The sequence below is a fragment of the Macrotis lagotis genome, chromosome X, assembly GCF_037893015.1.
Source record: "Macrotis lagotis isolate mMagLag1 chromosome X, bilby.v1.9.chrom.fasta, whole genome shotgun sequence".
Lineage (NCBI taxonomy): Eukaryota > Metazoa > Chordata > Mammalia > Peramelemorphia > Peramelidae > Macrotis > Macrotis lagotis.
Genome location: NC_133666.1, coordinates 305,741,118 through 305,761,026, shown reverse-complemented (window position 1 = coordinate 305,761,026; position 19,909 = coordinate 305,741,118). Strand labels below are relative to the sequence as shown.

The 19,909-nt window shown below is 36.9% G+C and overlaps 1 protein-coding gene across 6 annotated transcripts in view; it reads left to right on the top strand.

Moving 5' to 3' along the window:
* SKA1 (spindle and kinetochore associated complex subunit 1) overlaps nt 1-19,909 on the top strand; it is a 136,641-nt gene that overhangs the window by 75,783 nt on the left and 40,949 nt on the right. The window contains exon 6 of one of the 6 annotated variants that reach the window (XM_074200372.1): nt 7,519-7,550. The exons of the other annotated variants lie outside the window; for them this stretch is intronic. Within the exon in view, the coding sequence (XP_074056473.1) occupies nt 7,519-7,535 (17 nt within the window). The 3' untranslated portion in view covers nt 7,536-7,550. Of the gene's footprint in view, nt 1-7,518; nt 7,551-19,909 lie in introns of those variants that run through there. 6 annotated transcript variants of the gene reach the window in all.

Genomic DNA, 19,909 nt, shown 5'->3' with positions numbered 1-19,909 from the left:
ACTGATCAACTATGTACAGTTAATAAGAGTGAAGAGTCAAGGATGAAAGTAAGTATTTTTTTAATCTGAAGTTGATTAGAAGGATGGTCACACCCTAAATAGAAATAGGGGCCTCTGGAAGAAAAGTGAGTTAGAGGGGAAATATTATAATGAGTTCTATTCTGGACATGTTGGGTTTGAGATGCTTGCAGGACACCTATTTAAAAATATTTGATAAGCAGTTGAATATGTGATATTGGCATTCAGGAAAGAGACTACATAGAGCTGGAGTGGGAACTGAGTATTAGGTCATAGGTCAATTTTAAAGCAGATAAGTAATCTGATTGGAGCCGGTTGTTGTATAGAGGATGAATTGGGAATGGACAGTCAGGAAGAGTAATTAAGTTTTGCCTAATATGCCTAACCCCACCTCTACCTCCACCAATTATAATTCCTTTTGAGTGGTGTTCATTTGCTTCAGTCATGTCTGATTCTTCGTGACCTCCCTTGAGATTTTCTTGGCATTTGCCCTTTCTTTTCCCTGCTCATTTGACAGATGAGGAAGAGATTGAGGCAAATGGGTTTAAGTGACTTGCCCAGAGTCACACAACTAGTAAGTGTCTGAGGCAAGATCTGAACTCAGGAAGATAAGTCTTCTGACTCCAGGCCTGGTATTTTCTTTACTGTGCCCAGTTATAATCCTGTCCAACTTTTGTGGTCCATTTTAAAGGCTACCTCCCCATGTGTCTTTCCACAAGCTTCCCTTCCTCATCTTGGCATAGTACTCTGCCCATGGCTTGCAACCGACAAAGGATTAGGTGATGAGGGCCTGCCTTGGGAGAGTGGCAATATCAGAACAGAACAGAAAGGGAGAGAAAAACTGAGCCCACATTTTTAAAGGAAGGAAAGACAGGCTTTGGTAACATGAAAACAGCTGATAGTAATGGAAAAGTAAACTACCCTGCTGGCAACCGCAAAGCAGATATTCTCAGAGAAGGTAAATGAGATGATTTATCCCCAGGGAGTGCAGGATTTTATATTTCAACTTAGCTGCCTTTTACTGAGAACCACTGTCAATGACAAGCTCTACATTTATTATTATTCTTGACAAAGGGGAGCTTTGGCTTTTGTTCAACTATTGCATTTCTTCTGGTCCTGTGCTTTATCAACCAAGCCCAGTATTTGGGTGGCCTTTCTTGCTGCCCCAGGCTGGTTTCTGAGCACTTACTTTGCAGCTGGCTTTGGACCTGTGTCTTCAGTCCTTGCTAAATGAGATCCACATGGGGGTCAATCTTAGCTGCCTGCAAGAATTCTGTGCTAATAGACCCCAGAAATGTTTGGGGGTTGGAGGGAAAGCACATAAATATAAATATACATTGGCAGTGTATGCGTGGGAAGTGATTTCCAGCTAGGGTCTCTGGCAAAATTCCCAAGTAGAGCAATGTTCATCTGACTTCTCAAATGAGGCTCCATGCATGGTGGCTTTGGGTTTGGGATTAGAAGGTCAGATTAAAGGTGACCTGGTAAGAGTCTAGCCTCTTTGGACCTGCAGCTAGTCTGTTCACAGCCAAGTCCAACATTCTTCTAAAGGAAGAGAGGAAAAGGATTTCTTCTGAATCTTGCCCTGGAAAAATAAAACTATTAAAAGTTTAGATCTCTTGCTTCAAAAGCATTTTCCCCCTTTAAAGTGGCTTTTGTTTTCATTTAACTTTTGCAGGTGTTGACAAAACTCTGTGATCCCCTTGAAGAGGAATCAGGCTTTGCCAACTAGGGGACAATACTGAGGGCAAGCGGCGGCTAGAATAGAGGGACTCTTTTTAAATGCCTTTTTCAGACAGCAAATCATCACTTATTCATGCTTCATAAACAGAGACGCAGACACTCCAGCCTCCAAAGTGCCGATGGGGCTTTAAAGGCAACACTTCAATTAACAACAGACTGGTTCCATGAGAGTGAGTGTGTGTGTGTGTGTGTGTGTGTGTGTGTACTCTTGCAAAGAGGCAGCTGTTCAGCGTAATGTCAGAATGTCAGTTTGGGCTACTTTGAGTCATAGAAATGATTAACCTCCTTAGCCAAAGGGAAGTGAATTTTTTCATTTCAAATGTTCCAAGAAATCTTCCTTAAGGTATCTAAGTTTTATGCCTCTTGGACCTGGGAAAATCTATGAATTAAAAGTATTAGAAACATTCACAGAGTGAAGAAGGACAATTTGCCTAAGTATATACTTGCAATAAGCAACTACTGATAAAGCTTTTGTAGCTTTTATGAAACTATGGAACCTATGGAGTTAGAAGGACCCTCCAACATGGGGTCCTGCATGGCTGAAATCTTGGACTTCACAGCCAGTGAGACCTCACTTGAGATCTCAATTTTGGATATTTATTCCCTGTGGGAAGTTTGGCTTTTCATAGGTCCAGTCCCTCATTTGTAAAATGAAAGAGCTGAACTAATGACCACTAAAGTACCTTCATACTAAGTCTTTAACCTTAGAGCAAATTCTTGGATATAGGGAATATTAAAACTTACATGACAATTCTTTGAATCTTTCTCTCCACTGCCAGACACAGCAGGGGAACTTAATAAATCCTTTTTGATTAACTGATTGAATGACTTTCTTCATTACCACCTCTCAGAGCTTGTTGTTGCTATTGTTGAGTTGTTTTAGTTATGTTCAACTCTTTGAGCCCTCATTTGGAGTTTTCTTGGTAAAATTACTAGAGTGATTTGTCATTTTCTTTTCCAGCTCATCTTCCAGATGAGGAAACTGCAGCAAACATGGCTAAGTGACTTACCAGGGGTGTCTCAGGTCAGATTTGAACTCAGATTTGAACCTATCTTCATTCTCAACTCTTTATCCATTTCACCATATGGCTGCCCCTATCAGAGCAATACCTGAAAAGGGGGTGAAGGTCAAAATGTTCATAAACTTCATCAGATTAAAAAAAAAGATAGAAGATAGGATCATCTTATTGAAGATAGCCAGTTTTATGCATGTTAAATTGTTAAGAAATACATAAGTACTCAATAAATATGGCAGTGTCTGTAGTCTCAGGCTGCTGTTGCCTGTTCCATGAGGTCCAAACTAACCATCTTAATGAACTGGAAGAAGGCAAGCTTGGTGGAGAGCAACTTTAGGACTTATTCAACTTCAGTTATTATACACATGTTTGGTTTTTAGTATATAAAAGTAAGGAAATGTGAAAGAATACCAAAACACAATCTTGTAGGATAACATAAACATACGTGAACTAAGATAGTAGGGTGTATGAATGTGGTTTGTGTAATGCATGTTCCTATGCAACTCAGATTATATTATCATTTCTTGTAGAAAAAATCAGATATAATCTGGAATCTGCTTGCTCAAATTATTCCCTAATAAATATCAATTGCATTGGAACAAATCCAAGTTTTTCAAAACAAGTTTTGCAGCAGAATTATCTGTATAAATCAAGTTGACTGATGACATCCTAGAAAGTTTCAGAAATCTTATGTCTGGTCCAACTGTATCTGACATTAATGATCCGGGGGAAAAAAGTGAGTGGAACATTAATTACAACTACAAATATTTTCAGCATCAATGAAGACTCAAAAATAACATGTTGAGAGTTGGATAAGGAAATGATCCTTGAGGGTTCAACTGCCTAAATTTACATGGATTTCCAGACTTGAAAGGAGGAGATTACAGGCAGGAGAGATTTTTAAGACATGTCACTCCCTTTCTTCCCTCTAGCTCTAGGTGTTCCACTGGAGGAGCTAAATTTTGACTAATAAGGATACTGAGAAGTGTGGAAAAAATTGAAGAAAATTTGAAGGTTGCAAACCCTTTTGCAGGTCAATTGGCAGAGGAAAGGAAATATAGAAGTAACATCCTGAGATCATATAATGTTAAAGCTAGAAAGAATTTGAGAGATCATCTAGTCTAATCCCCATATTTTACAAATGAGGATCATGAAGAATGGTAAATTCAACCTTAGAGGTCTTAGAATCCAACCCTATCATTTTACAGATAAAGAAGCTGAATGCCCAGAAAGATTAAGAAAGAGACTTTCTAAGTATCAAATAGCTAGCAATTGTAAATGACTGAAGTGGGATTTGAAATCACATCTTCCTGACTCCCAACACTCTATCCACTGTGCTACCTAGCTGTCAAGTCTGTTGCCCAAGGGGGAAAAATAGACAGAGATAGATTGAGAAGGAATTTGAGTCCAGGTTCATGGACCCCAGAGTTCTTAATAGTGTGCCACACTGAACTAGATCAGCATAGTAATTTTTAAGGCTAGAAAAGAGTTCAGTAATCACCTGCTCCAACCCTTTCATTTTATGGGTGAGAAATTGAGGACCAGAGATGCAAAATGGCTTGCCCAGGGTCACAATCCTAGAACAAGAACCAGGAATCAAGCCTTGCCTTTTGACTTATATTCCATTGTTCCTTCCATCATCCTGGTCTGTTTTCACCTCATAACTCACTGTCTTCATTTTTAGAAACATAGATAACTGTCTGAGTTTCTTCCCCATGCCCTTTATTTTACCTTTTTTTTTTCCTCCTCTCATCTTAAGAGGATCCTTTTTGATGCAAGCAACTTTAAATGTACCACAATATTTTGTGAGTGCTTTAGAGGATTGAAGTTTGGTGTTCTATAATAACATTGCTTTCTTTTTATGGTAAGTAATGACACTTTCTTTTTTCCCCTGTGGACAGATGCTGGATTCTTCTCTATGCCACATTTTTGGAGGAAATGGAAGGAATAAACTGATTTAGAACCAACATATTCATTTATTTGCAAGTGAAAGAACAATATACAGTTACATTTGTTCAACACTTACTTATCTTCCTAAGGCAATAAGAATCCCACTCACTCAATCTCCAAACTAGTTGATTGTCCTTACAGAGTAAAATGTGAAATTAATGCTTGTCCATTAGCAAATGATGCAAGATGTAAAAGCCACTTTCATCTGCTGTCAATAAGTTTAGTAATAGGATGTCCTCCTACCCTTTCTAGATTATGCCTTTAAGAAATTCAGCTAATATTATTCATAAAGGGATTGCAATCTGGGACTAGTAGGAAGCATCAAAGGACTAGAGTGCCCAACAGGGCAAGAGTTGAATGCAATTCAACAAGGGTTCTTTTTTTTTTTTTTAAGCTAGTTTTCAGAGTTCTTTCAACTGTTTTTGATTGCTCTCAGGGAAATTCACAGTTCTGGGATAACCAATATCAATTCATAATGTAAACCATTTCTTTAGGGAATTTACATCTGTATTTCCCCCAAAGGGGAAAGATATCTGGAAAGGCAAAGGTCAGTTCTCAAGGTTCCAATTCCTCTTTTTCCTTCCAGAGGAAACATATGCCTGTGATTTTTTTTAAAAAAGTTTTTATTAAGCAGGAAAACAGAACATGAACATGGGGACTGAACCTATGCTGATAGTCTGTCAAGTAATGATTGGGGATGGTATATATATACTTTCCAACAAAGGAAGGCAGAGAAATGAGAAGAAAAAAATGGGAAATCCTAGAGATGAGTCTGGCTGCCCATTCCTCAGGGGAAGCTGAGATTCAGGAAGAATTATAGTTGTCAAGGTTGTGGCCTTTTGATTCACAAATCAAAATGCATTCATGGTGATATGCAGTCCACAGTTCAAGGTTTGGGTACAGATAATCAGATAAGAGGGTGTAAAACAGGATGTCCAAATGTCCCATAATCAGCAATTATCTGTAGATATTTGTGTCTCTTGAAGGTCCACAAACCACTAAATAGGTCAGGGTCTGCTTTAAAGTTGATATGAACTTCCAACTGGATTTACTCTGGTCACTGTGGAGAATTGTTGGTATATCAAGGCACTCTTTATCTTAGCTAATATAGTCAGTATTCATACAACCCTTCTCAGATACCTGGATAATTTGGGAACTCAAAAAGTTCACTTGTACATCACTTAGGTGCATTCTGCAATATCTGTTGTTGTTCAGCAGTTCTTTGTGTCCACATAGACCTTAGCATACCAGGTACTTCTATTCTCCACTATCTCAAAATTCATGTTCATTGTTTCTTTGACACTATTTGACACTATTCCATTCTCTGTTGTCCCCTTTTCCTTTTTCCTTCAATCTTTTTCCACATCAAGTCTTTTCAACAGTTCTATCTTCTAATTATATGACCAATGTGTTTAAGTGTCAGCTTCAGTATGATTCAGTATTATTATTCAATATTATTTACCTTCCAGTAAATAATCTGAATTAGTTTCTTTAAGTATTGACTGATTTGTCTTCCATACTGTCCAAGGGACTCTTAAAAGTCTTCTTCAGCACCATAATTCAAAAGCGTTGATTCTACAACACTCAACCTTCCTTTTAGTCCAACTCTCACAGTCATACATTGCTACTGGAAAAACCATAGCTTTGACTTTATAGACCTTTGTTGCTAAGGTGATGTCTCTGCTTTTTAGGATGCTGTCCAGATTTGCCATCATTTTCCTTCCAAGGAGCAAGCATCTTTTAATTTCATAGCTACAGTTGTTGTTTGCAGTGAGCCAGGGTCCAAGAATATAAAATCTAACACTGCTTCTATTTCTTCTTCATTTACTAGAAAGTGATGGAATTAGTTGCCAAAATCTTTGTGTTTTTGATGTTAACCTTCAAGTCAGCTTTTACATTCTCTTTCTCCCCATTTCTCAAGTGGCTTCTTAATTATTCTTCACTTTAAGACATCAGAGTGGCATCATCTGCATATCTGCGGTTGCTGATATTCCTCCTAGATAACCTTAATTCTGTCTTTTGATTTTTCTGTCTGGCATTTCACATGATGTACTCTGCATATAAGTTTAAAAAATAGGGTGACAACAAAACGTTGTCATACTCCTTTTCCAAGCTTAAACCTATCACTTGTTCCCTATTTAGTTCTATCTGTTGTTTCATAGCCCACATACAAGTACTCCCATTTCTTTGAAGACTTGCCACATTTTGTTGTGATCCACACAAATGAAGCAGAAATAGATGTTTTTCTGAACTCCTTGCTTTTCTTTATAATCCAGAGAATATAGGCTATTTGGTCTCTAGTTCCTCTGCTTCTTTGAAAATCCAGGCTTCAGTAATTCTTAGTTCACATTTGCTAAAATCTAGCTTGTAGAATCTTTAGCATACATTACTAGTGTGTGAAATGAATGCATTGTTTGTTCATTTGAGCATTCTTTGGCATTGCTCTTCTTTAAGATTGAGAGTAAGCTCTTTTCCAATTCAGAGGCCACTGCTCTGTTTTACAAATTTGCAGTCATATTGAATGCAACACTTTTTCAGCATTGTCTTTTAGGATTTTAGATAGCTCTGAAACACTCAGCAACATCTACTATATCTAAGGATGTGAAATGTGGTGAGAGATTAATATGTGCCACTTAGGGGAAATAATATGAATCAACTATAAATTGGGAGGACTGTATAGATACCATGAGGGACAGGAGAATTTTTTGACCATGTTCTAAAGTATGAATCTTTGTTGTTAGCAAATAAAAACTTTTCTGTGTTTAATGTTCTCATTCGCTTGAATTTGTAGGGAAGATGAAACCCTAGTGGAGAAGGAAATGAATCAGTACTGAAGTTCCTAGAGGTCCCTTGATTGGAGACATGAGCCAGGAATATTTGTCTGTGGCATCACCAAATTTTTATGCACGTTTTTATGTGAGAAAGGACAGTTTTATAAATGTATATTTATCTTCTATCTGTCTATCTATATGCATACATGCATACTTACAAACACACATGCACAAATATATGTGAATGTAAGGAATATCCTTTCACTTATTTGTCTTGGTAGTAATGGTCCATACTAAACTGTGCTTACCCCCTTTTCTAACTCCTTTGTAAAGGTCAGTAGACCTTTATAAACAGACTTCAGGTGACCATGCAACAGAGATTTTACACAAAGAAAATTAACTTTCAACCTTTGGTAATTAGTACTTATGCTAAATAGTACCATATTCCTATCATATGAATGAACTAAGCAGGGTAGGACTTGGTGTTTAATCAGCATGCTGTATGCTGAAAGTGTTTAATAGGCTGGAAGTTCCTACTTCATAAACTTGTCTCTGGTGTGATTTTAACTCTATTCCAAGTTTCTCAATTTCACAAAAAACAGTTACTGTAGCTCCCAAGTTTAACATATCTTTAGGTAGGTATAAATTTGCCTTTTCACCAAAAAAAAATTGTTTCATGAGCCACTTTCATAGACCATAGATATCATCCATATGAACTGTATATCAGAATGAACAAAATGAGCATTCCTTCTTATTTCATTATCATAAAATATCTCAAAGGGAAGGGCAAGTGACTTTTTAAAATGCTAGGTTATTCTTCTCACATATAAATACACACATATTTTTTAATTATATAAATATTTTATTTGTTTTCCAATTATATGCAATAGTAGTTTCTGCCTATCATTTTTTGGTAAAGTTTTGAATTTTATAATTTTTCCCTTACCCTCCCTTTTCTCCCATGCCCCCTCAGAAGGAAGTCTGATAATCTTTACATTGTTTCCATGCTATGCATTGATCAAAATTGAATGTGTTGAGAGAAAAAAACATATCCTTGAGGAAGAAATAAAATATTAGAGATAACATAATTATGTAGTACATAAGACTTTTTTTTAAAAAGAAGGTAATAGTCTTTGTTTAAACTCCACAGTTCTTTCTCTGGACACAGATGGTATTCTCCATCACAGATACCCTAAGATTGTCCCTTATTATTGCACTGATGGAATGAGCAAGTCCATTAAGGTTGAGCATACCCCATATTGCTGTTAGGGTGTATAATGTTGTTCTGGTTCTGCTCATCTTGCTCAGCATTAGTTCATGCAAGTCTTTCCAGGCTTCTCTGAAGTCCCATCCCTCCTAGTTCCTAATAGAACTAAATAGTGTTTCATAACATACATATCCCATGATTTGTTCAACTATTCCCCAATTGATTGACATCCCCTTGATTTCCAATTCTTTGCACCACAAACAGAGTTGCTATGAATATTTTTTAGTTTTTCATGATCTCTTCAGGGTATAAACCCAGTAGTGGAATTGCTGGATCAAAGGATTTGCATATTTTCACTGCCTTTTGGGTATAATTCCAAATTGCTCTCCAGAAAGGTTGGATCAATTCACAGTTCCACCAACAACGCATTAGACATACATATATTTTTGTATTACTTGGTGGGTTCCATTCACAGACCATGAAAGTCATGCTATATGGATAGCAGAATGAACAAAATGAGCATCCCTTTTTATTTAACCATCATAGTGTTACTAGTCTCAAAGGTAGGGTCAAGTGACTATTTTAAGGCTAGATTATTCTTTTTTAAAAGGCAGTATTTTAACTATTTCTTGCACTTCTGAGAGAAATGAATGCATACTCTATGAAGTTAAGCCAAGAATAAATCATTTCATATAATACTAAAGGGAATGGTGGACAAGGTGTTTTTGGATGGTTGACCATCATTAAGATCCAGATTTCAGGAACTGGTGTGTGGAACAGATAAGATGGCTCAATTATTGAGAAAGGGATAAAGGAGATTCCATGGGACCTTCAAGAATTAGTCACTATGCAATTATCAAACTTCTGTTATTGTGCAAATTTACCTTGCAATTCTTAAAATTATTGGGTTTTCAAAAGGGGTAAGAAGGCAAGGTACTTAAAAGAGGTTACAATATAGATGGGAAAAATATGTACATGAAAAAGATAACTAATGATACCTGATGGTCTGTGCTAATTGCCAATTAAGTGGTTTTTATGAAAGTAAAATACTATACTTTTGGCTAAAAGAGTTCAAAGGCTATAGAAGCTATTATTTTTGGTGGCAGCAAGTGGGAGTGGAGTTCTATCCTTGGTCCAACACCTACTTGGTGATGGTGGCTCCACATATACCAGATGATAGGGAGGCAAAGCCAGGTGCTTTGGCAGGAGGAGAGAGTCACCAGTTAGAATGGTATGTTCTGGCTTTTGAGGGATGAGGACAGCAGGAGTAGGTGGACTGTGTCAGAGCTTCTGTCATGAGGGAACATTCAAGTGATTCCCTATTTATCGTATCAATTTAAAACTCCATGTGCTCACACATCCGCCTTCTTCATAGGAGAGGAGGTCCTGCTGCCCACTGTGGAGATCTCTGAAGAACTGGCATGCCAGGAAAGGCTTTGTGAGCTAGCTGGGGGAGCTTGGTGGGAAGCACTGTGGGAGTTTCTCTTGGTGACTTCCCAGCAGCCAACGCACCTGCTGCTGGGGAGTTTAATCTGTGAGAGATGATGATGAAAAGGCCCAGGCAGGCAGAATTGTCAGCTGTGGTTTTCTAAATCCCAGTCACCAGTGAAGGAACCCTTGGGGGGCTTTGGGTAACAAAACAGAGGAACAGACAACCAAGCACACTTGGCAGAGAGACCTTGCCCCTAGATGCTGTGTTTCTGATTCCAAGAGAATTATTTAACCTTCCTATGGAAATTTATCTCTTGGGGTAGCCTACAAAAACAGTCATGGAGGAGATAATCAGACCCATAAAGGAAGAAGTTGGTATAACCTCTGCAAACAAAATGAGTTTTTATAAATAATCTCCACCCCCTACACACACACACACACACCCTCATTTATTTATCTATGTGAAATAAGACTGAAATGAATAATAAAATCAAGTTTAAGAAGTAACCAAAGAATAACCTGAGGGCTGCCAGGTGAGGAGGTGAGGAGGTAAGGAGGTAAGGAGAGTCCTATTTCATTCCCTTGGTCAAATGTTGATGGAATTAAGTTAGGAGGGTGATTTAAAAAAAAAAACAAAAAACCACCAGTTGGAAGGAGCAGATCTTCTTTACCCCATGGCTGCTACTTCTCTCCACAGGCAGGGCCTAGGGAAAGCACCCTATTTTCCACACTGTTCAGATCCTATAAAGCTATATTTGCTTTGGCCTGTTGGGAAGAAAATAGGCCTGGAAGAAGTATGAATCCTTCAAGAGCATAATATAAGCCCGGAGGGGACAACAAAGACAGCTGGCTCCTAACCCCACCCATTCCTTTCTGGTTGAAGTGATTAAAAAATCCTTTGTAAAAGGGTAATCTGGGTGGTTTCAAATAAGTAAATTCATTAGTTTCACCCTTTCTCCTCCTCAAACCAACTTCTAACATCCCTCCCCCAAACTTTATTTTAACCTTTTATTCTATATAAACCCACTTGTATCTTCTCTCATCCCACCCACCTTCTCTAAAAAGTGTAATTGAGCTGAATTCACATAATTGTCATACTAGTATTAATCAACAAGTGGATCTATTTCTCAGTTGTTTCAGTCATGTCCTCCTCTTCATGACCTCCTTTGGCAGAGAAACTGGTTTTTGCCATTTCCTTCTCCTGCTCATTCTACAGACAGAGAAACTGAGACAAATAGGGTTAAGAGACTTGCCCAGGGTCACACAACTAGTAAGAGTCTGAAACCAATTTTGACCTCAGGATGATGAGTCTTCCCAAGTCCAGGTTTGGCACTCACTGAGCCACCTAGCTATTCACAGTACTTGATAATAGCTATTCTTTTACTTGTTCTTCATCACAACCTTGTGAGGAAAATTTTTATGTCCTGGACATAAGATATTGAGTGGAAATGCTGAAATGCTGAAAAAAACCCTGGAAACCTGACAAGAACTGATTATGTATTGCAAATTCTCCTTCCCTCAATATATGCTGGGTCAAAGTATAATATGTCTGGCTGAGGAAAACCAGACAAATGCAAGTGTGGAACATTTTCTCACATGTTGGGTAGAAATATGAACATTTAGAGTGTAAATGTCTCTAAATTTATGCATCTTCTTTTTAGCCACTGCATTTTTTACTTCCCTTAGAGAGCATAGCACTTTCTTTGATGTGAGCATGCCATTGCTATGTGGTCTTTTGCCAGTGTCTACCATGTCAAGCAACTGAGCTGCTGCTAATACTTTCTGATAAGAAATACATTTATCCAACTGCTGCTGGCTTAACTCTGAAAGGCTTAGTGTTAGGTTATTGTTGTGTAGTCATTTTTCAATTATGTCTGACTTTGTGACCCCGTTTAGGACTTTCTTGGAGTGGTTTGCTATTTACTTTTTTTTATTTTATAATATTTTATTTCCCCCCCTAATTTCATGTTAAAACAAATTTTAACATATTTAAAGTTTGGAGTTCCACATTCTATTCCTCCTTCCCCTCCTCCCTGCTTGCAATTACACAAAACATTTAATATTAATTATTTTGTACAAGAAAAACTAATTTTAAAAAAGAATGGAAAAAGTTAAAAATAGCATACTTCAATCTGTAATCAGACAAGATCAGTTCTTTATTTGGAAGCAGATAATATGTTTCATCATGAGTCCTTTGGGATTGTCTTGAATTATTATATTGCTGAGTCATTATATTGCTAAGTCATTCACAATTCATCATAAAAGAGTGCTGTTACTATGTACAATGTTCTGTTTCTGCTCTCTTTACTTTGCATCAGTTTCTATAAGTCTTTCCAGATTTTTCTGAAGTCATACTGCTTGTCATTTCTTATATGTGAGGAATTTGTGAATGTGTTTGGGTTCCACAAGAATGTAAAGGGAGATTGTTAGTTTACATTACAAGGACTGAGGTCTGCCTGTATTGGTGCCTATGGGCAGGTATGTGAATATAATACATAAGACTTAGCTTCAATCTGATCAAAACCTGAGATTAGATCAGATCATCCCAACTTGTTCTGACTCTTTGTGACCCCATAGGGTCTGGTCCTTCTTCTTGTACATGTTAAAGGAGATTACTGTTCCCTCCCTGTGCTCATTAGTATAATGAGCTGGGTGGGGAAAATATATGGGGGTGAATGTATCAATTAGATTGTGACCCCAGCCAATGATTGGCACAAAGGGGGAGAAACAAGTCTTTCAAAGTACATATAAGACCTAGCATTTCTATGATTTGGCACCCCTCTTTCTTTTAGAGAGAGGTACTCCTTTTAGTAAGATGTCTTATTAAAAGACCATTTTAATCACACTGAACTAAGTATTCACGAACCATTTATGATATTATAGTACAACAATATTTACTCACATTCATATACCACAATTTAGTCATTCCCCTTTCAATTTGGTACCATACCCAAAAGATAATTTTTATTCCTTTGATTTAGAAATACCATTTGGTAAGTCTATATCCTAAAGACACCCCAGAACAAAAAAGAGAAAAGGTCTTATTTGTACAAAAATATTTATAGCAGCTTTTTTTTTTGAGGTAGCCAAGAATTGGAAATCAAGAGGATTCCCTTCAACTGGGAAATGGCTAAACAAGCTGTGGTAAATGATTTTGATGGAATATTATTGTGCTATAAGAAATGCCAAGCAAAATGGTTTCAGAAAAACCTGGAAGGACTTACATGAACCAATGCAAAGTTAAGTAAGCAGAACCAACTTTTGCAACTTGTTTTCCAGATAAGGAATCTGAGGCAAAGTCAAATGATTTGTTTAGGGTCACACAGCTAGTGTCTGAGTTCAGATTTGAATTCAGGAGATGAGTCTTCCTGATTCCAGTTCTAGCACATTGTCAAGTAAGTCCAGTTCTTTCGAGATTCAGTTAACTTCTTCAATCAGTCACCTGGTTAGAAAAGCCTTTAAGCATGTAAGTCTATCTGTTGAATTGTCCTTTCCCCTGCTGCTGCTCAGGCTTGTTAAGTCCAGGTTCTTCTCTGAATGAGGCTCAGAAATTCCTTTAAATTCCCATCAAGCTATTGAATCACTCACTAGTCAAGCTCCCTTTTAAATCATCCTAGTACTCCACTACAAAGGAACAGGGTGAAACTGGTGGGAGGCAGGTAGAGAAGAGGGAGACTCTTCAATGTCCCTGATTGCCATTTAAATCAGCTTGGGAAGAAACCTGAAAAGAACTGAGTAAAATTAATTTTATCTAACTCCTTTCACCCCCAGCAACCAAGATCATGTATTCCCTAGACATGTAACTTTAGGCAAATCATTTCCCCTCTTTTGGCTTCATTTTCCTCATCTGTTAGAAAAGGTGGGATTAGATGGATCTGAACATCCCTTCCAGCTTGGACATTATAATTCTAGTGAAAAAGCAAGTACCAATAATAGTCCAAATGCGTCTAGATCTCATATGCCTGTTGCTCTTTGGCCAAATAATAACCCTTTTTCTTCAAATACAAAGAAAGGAAAAGAGGAAAAATCCAGTCCAGCTTCTTTTGGAGAGTGCTATGTTCAGAACACAAGTTGTATGATTCTTATGATTGATGCCTTCCCTACTCTGCAGTAACATCAATAATATATGAGGGTATTCAGCATTGTAGGCATGTTCCCAGTTTCCTGCTCTGCAATATTTGGGAAAATGAAAGGGTCTCACTACCAAAGAAGTCTATTTGGCCTTCTTGCTGCAATACAGGGAACCTAGAGTTTTTGCAAAGTGTTTTCGCTTCCTAAAGCACCTGATTAGCCATGAGGTAGTCTGTCTAAGGCCCCTGGATTATTATCCATGCTTTGCTAATAAGAAAACTCTGAGGAGAGAAGAGATGCAAACCCAGGGTTAATGTGAGTCAAGGAGTGAGTCAGGGATTCAGATCCAAAGCTAGTCCTTGGTTATGAATTTTTTTTTTTTGCAAAGCAAACAGGGTTAAGTGGCTTGCCCAAGGTCACACAGCTAGGTAATAATTAAGTGTCTGAGACCAGATTTGAATCCAGGTACTCCTGACTCCAGGGCTGGTGCTTTATCCACTACATCACCTAGCTGCCCCCGGTTATATTTTAATCAAGTAAATAGAATGCAATTGGAGAATTATTTCTTAAATAAACACCCAAGCATATGAAAGGAAGGCACTATACTAGGTACTGGAGTACAGTCTCTCCCCTTCAGCCCCTCCAAGAAAAAAAAATAGAATAAGCCTTGCTCTTCATTTTATTCTTTGCTTGTAAAGCAAGGACAATCTTCTTGGATTATGGTTATTTTTAATTAAGTACAACAATCATTAATTATTGCTACAGTTATTAATAATAGCTGAAATAACAGCACTTTTTGGGTACTTTCATTTATTGTTCTCTCTTGATTTCTACAACATTCCTCTGTGTGCTACCATCATGTCAGCTAATGTACCATCAATGTATCATATATAGAAGTTATGGCAATTCAGTCAAACTTTTACTTAAAGCAGACTTTTGAAGTAGGCAAGTCAGGTTGCAATGCTTCAGGGCAGTTAAGCCTTGAGGTCAGTTACTCAGCTACCTGACTTGTTTACTCACCTTTGAGGAATTCTAGATCAGTCAGTCACAAGACAACAGTTCACATTCTGGAATTCTGGCTCCTCTTCCCTGAAACCTGCATATAGGAGATAGCATCTGCCTACACCCATAGGGTAGAACCATGTAAGAGTCAGCAGAGTAATCCCATTTTTTTCCTGGTTATCTTCTCTACATTTCTAGATTCCCTAGGACTTTTCTTCCTTTTTTTGGTAAATTTTAAATTCATTTTAGATTTCAACACAAAATGAGAAAAAAAAAGAACAAATACATGGCAGAACATAAGAAAGGATTCAATATAAAACAATAAATTTCCACTTTAAGAAAACATATAATAAATAGTATACATTGTTTTTCAAGTTATACAGTTTTTCTTTGCTTCCTTGGAGGTTTTCTTTGGCTCTCTGCTATGCACTTTTTGCAATTTTGCAAGTTACAATTAGACACGGATATGTATGTATATATGAATATAAAACTGTACTATGCATATTTCCACTTATCATCTGTTTCTCTGAAGGTAGATAGCATCTTCCCTCATGGGTTCAAGCATTTCCATATTTTTCAAAACAGCCAATTCATCATTTCCTACAAAACAGCAGTATTCCAACACAGTCATATCCTATCTGAGAGATTATCTATGAAAGTTTTTTCTCCCAATTTTCTGCATTCTTTCTATTTTTGGCTACATCGGTTTTATTTATACAAGAACATTGTAACTTAAAATAATTGAAATTATTCATTTTACACTTTAACAACATTCTCATCTAATAGTTTAAAAATCTGATACTGCTGAATGTCCTTCCTTTATATATTTTTATCCCCTGGTTTCTTTGAAATTCCTGACCTTTTATTCTTCCAAATGATCTATGCTATCAATCTTTTCTAATTCAGTAAGATAAGTTTTTCATAGTCTAATTGGAATGGCATTGAACAAATAGATTAGTTAGGCAAAATTATCATTTTTAGAATTATATTGACTTTACCTATCCATGAACAATATTACTACAATTATTTAGCTCTGACCTTATTTGTATAAAGTGTTTATGTTCTTATAGTTCCTGTATCTTGGGTATTTTATACTGTCTAGTTATTTTAAATGGTCTAGAAGATTTCCCTATTTTTCCTCTTTTGATTTAGTCAATTTTAGCTTAGTCTGAGATCATGATTATTACTTCTGCTTTTTTTAGCATTCTAAATTCTACTCCTGACCATTATTTTATCTTTTTTGAGCATCTCTCATTTTTAATTATATTTTTAGAAAGCAGCATATTGTTGAATTCAAAATTTTAATCTGCCATCCATTTCCATTTTAGGGATAAGTTCCTCCCATTTATATTCTAAAGTTTTATATTTTCCTCTTTCCTATTTTTCCTCACCATCCTTCTTGTCCTAGTTATTCTCTCTTCACTTCTCTGCTTTAATTCTACCTGCTACCTTGCCCTCCTTAGACTTCCCATCCCTCTAAGAGTTCCTTTCTTATTCTTCCTCCCTCCCTCCCTCCCTCCCTCCCTCCCTCCCTTCCTTCCTTCCTTCTTTCCTCCTTCCTTCCTTTTTTTGTGTCTGGAATTCTTTTTACCATCTGGTGAACCTATAGACTTTTTCTCTGAATAATGTTTTTAAATGCAGCAAGTAAGATACAGCCAATAACAAAGGAAACCAATTATATTGAAATATAATCATCATGAAAAAGGGTAAAAACATCACTTGTACAAAAATATGCATAGCAGCCCTGTTTGTGGTGGCAGAGAATTGGAAATCAAGTAAATGTCCTTCAATTAGGGAATGCCTTAGCAAACTGTGGTATATGTATGTCATGGTACACTATTGTTCTATTAGAAACCAGGAGGGACAGGATTTCAGGGAAGCCTGGAGGGATTTGCATGAACTGATGCTGAGTGAGATGAGCAGAACTAGAAAAACACTGTACACCCTAACAGCCACATGGATGCAACAAGATCAACCTTGATGGATACGCTCATTCCATCAGTTCAACAATCAGGGACAATTTGGGGCTGTCTGTGATGGAGATTATCATCTGTATCCAGAGAAAGAACTGTGGAATTTGAACAAAGACCAAGGACTATTACCTTTAATTTAGAAAAAAAAAACCTGATATCTTATTGTCTGATCTTGCTATCTCTTATACTTTATGTTTCTTCCTTAAGGATATAATTTCTCTCTCATCACATTCAATCTGGATCAATGTATACCATGAAAAACAATGTGAAGACTGGAAAATTGCCTTCTGTGGGGGGGGGGGGGAGGGAAGTAAGTAGGGGGGAAAATTGTAAAACTCAAAAATAAAATCTTTAAAAAAAAATTCCTGAGAAGGGAATTCTTTTTTTTTCAGTGTGAGTAGGGAATTCTTGAGGAGGAATCTTTATGCACCAGGGTATATCCATCAGTCAGCACACATTTATCAAGACCTATCTACATGTCAATAACTGTTCTGTAACCTGTGGTCTTAAAGAATTACATGGGGTCATTGGGAGAGTAAATGGCTTGCCCAGAGGCACATATCCTTCATCTCTCAAGAGTGGGACTTGAATACAGGTCTTCCAGTTTTCTATTGAGCATGTTGCATATTTATAATATATTTGTCCATTGTTAAGACTCATCAAGAATGTTCATCATACTTCCTGTCATTTTCTAAGAAGTATTGGTTATAACTGGACCTTGTTAGAAAGTTTCTGAATATAATTACACAATGAGAATGGAGTTAGCTAAAAGGGCTACAATACTTCCCACCTTGCTCTTCACACTCTTCCCCTTATCCTCCTACACCCATCAGGCAAGTGACTGACTCAATTGTACCAAGCCCTGGGTTTGTCATTATCACTCCTCTGTACCTATCCCCACCCACTTGTATGAAGGTATTCCTTCTAGTTGGGAAGGTTTGATGAGGTCATGTTGATTTTTTTTTTACTTTTGCCCAGGCTACTTCTATCTTTAACAGCAGAGTAGGATGCTGCATATGCTGCATAAGGGGTGCCCCCTAAGTCTTATCTTTTCATCATCCCCTCTAACTTTCTCTGATGCCAAAGATTTCCGCAATTGTACTCCGAGTTAAGTCATTGAATTCAGGAAACTAAAAATGTGACTTAGAGAGATATATCAATCTTCAATTGATATAGCAACACTGAATAATTGATCAAAATCAGTAAACAACTGACAAGGAACAAATCCAGCCAGCAACCTCTTTCTTGGCTTGTGAGTTAAGAATGGTTTTTGTATTTTTAAATATAACAAAATAAACAAAATTTTATTTTTAAAATGTAAAACTTTTCTGATTTAGAATCACTAGCTATCAGGTGAAAAGTAGAAGCAGAGAGGCTCCTAGTAGAAATCCTGAGTAGATTGAACAGTGGTTCTGAGCCATTAAAGTTGGTTTATGATAAGACTAAGTATGTCCCCCAGGGTTCAGTGAGAAAGGAAGGGAGTCTCTTAAAAGAGGAGAGACAGTGCTAAAGACAAACTTTGACTTCTTGATTTTCAACAAGAAGTTTTTAATCTTGTTATATCATAGACCCCTCTGGCAGTCTGGTGAAGTTCATGAACTCATTTTTAAAATAATATTTTTAAATGTATTAAATAAAATATGTAGTATCACAAAGGAGCAGTATATTATCTGTAAGAAGATTTTGCCTTAAGCAAACCTGATACTGAAAATTCAGACGTGCATACAAATTAAATTGGAGATCATATATTGTGTACAAACACACATCAGATTTGTCATAATATAGTTTGGGATAACCAACTCCACTGATGTGTTTAAAATGCAAGATTCAAAATTCATTTAGCATTTAGCATAGTGACTGACACATAGTAGGAGAAATAACTTTACTTGACTCAGATTTTAATTCACCCATTCAACCAAAATGTTGTCAAGGCAATGGAAAACTTGCCATGCTTGGAACCTCAAGGCCAGGATTTGATTCCTAACTTGTGAGGACAAAGACAAATCACTTCAATTCTCTGAGTTTTAATTTCCTCATCTGTAAAAAGGCAATTAACAATACTGTACTACTTAGTTCCCAAGCTGGCAATGAGAACAATTAAGATGAAATTAAAGCAATTTTAGGAACTACTTTGCCCCAACCATATGCCCCCCCAAAAAACCTGACAAACTAAATAAATGAAAGGGATACATATTTACAAAAAAAATAAATAATTGCCCCATTAATAGATCAGGAAATAGGATACTTGAATAATCCTTTCTTAGAAAAAGAAATTTAAAAAGCCAAAATGAGCTCCCTAGGAAAAAATTACCCCAGGACCAGATGAATTTATAAGTAAATTTTACCAAACATCTGAAGAACAATGAATTTCAATATCACATAAACTGTTTGAAAAAATAGGTAAAGCAGTCTCCCCAAACTGGTTGTGAAAATTCAATGATATAATGTGTCTAGATTGCACAAGACACTGTGTTTGCCAGAATGTATATTTTTTATCTGAAGTGTGGTTCACTCAAGCATAGAATTTTTTTTTTGAGTTCTCTGTTGGGTTAAACTATTGAGAGAGTAAATGTGCACATGGTACTTGATGAAGCGGGGCTCAGTCTGTTTGAACAGCTGATCAGCCCTTGGATGAATTTCATTTTACATTTTTTATTTCTGACTTCACTGTGAAAACAGAATCATTAACACCCAACTAATGAACCATTGCCATGGAAGTGACAGTTG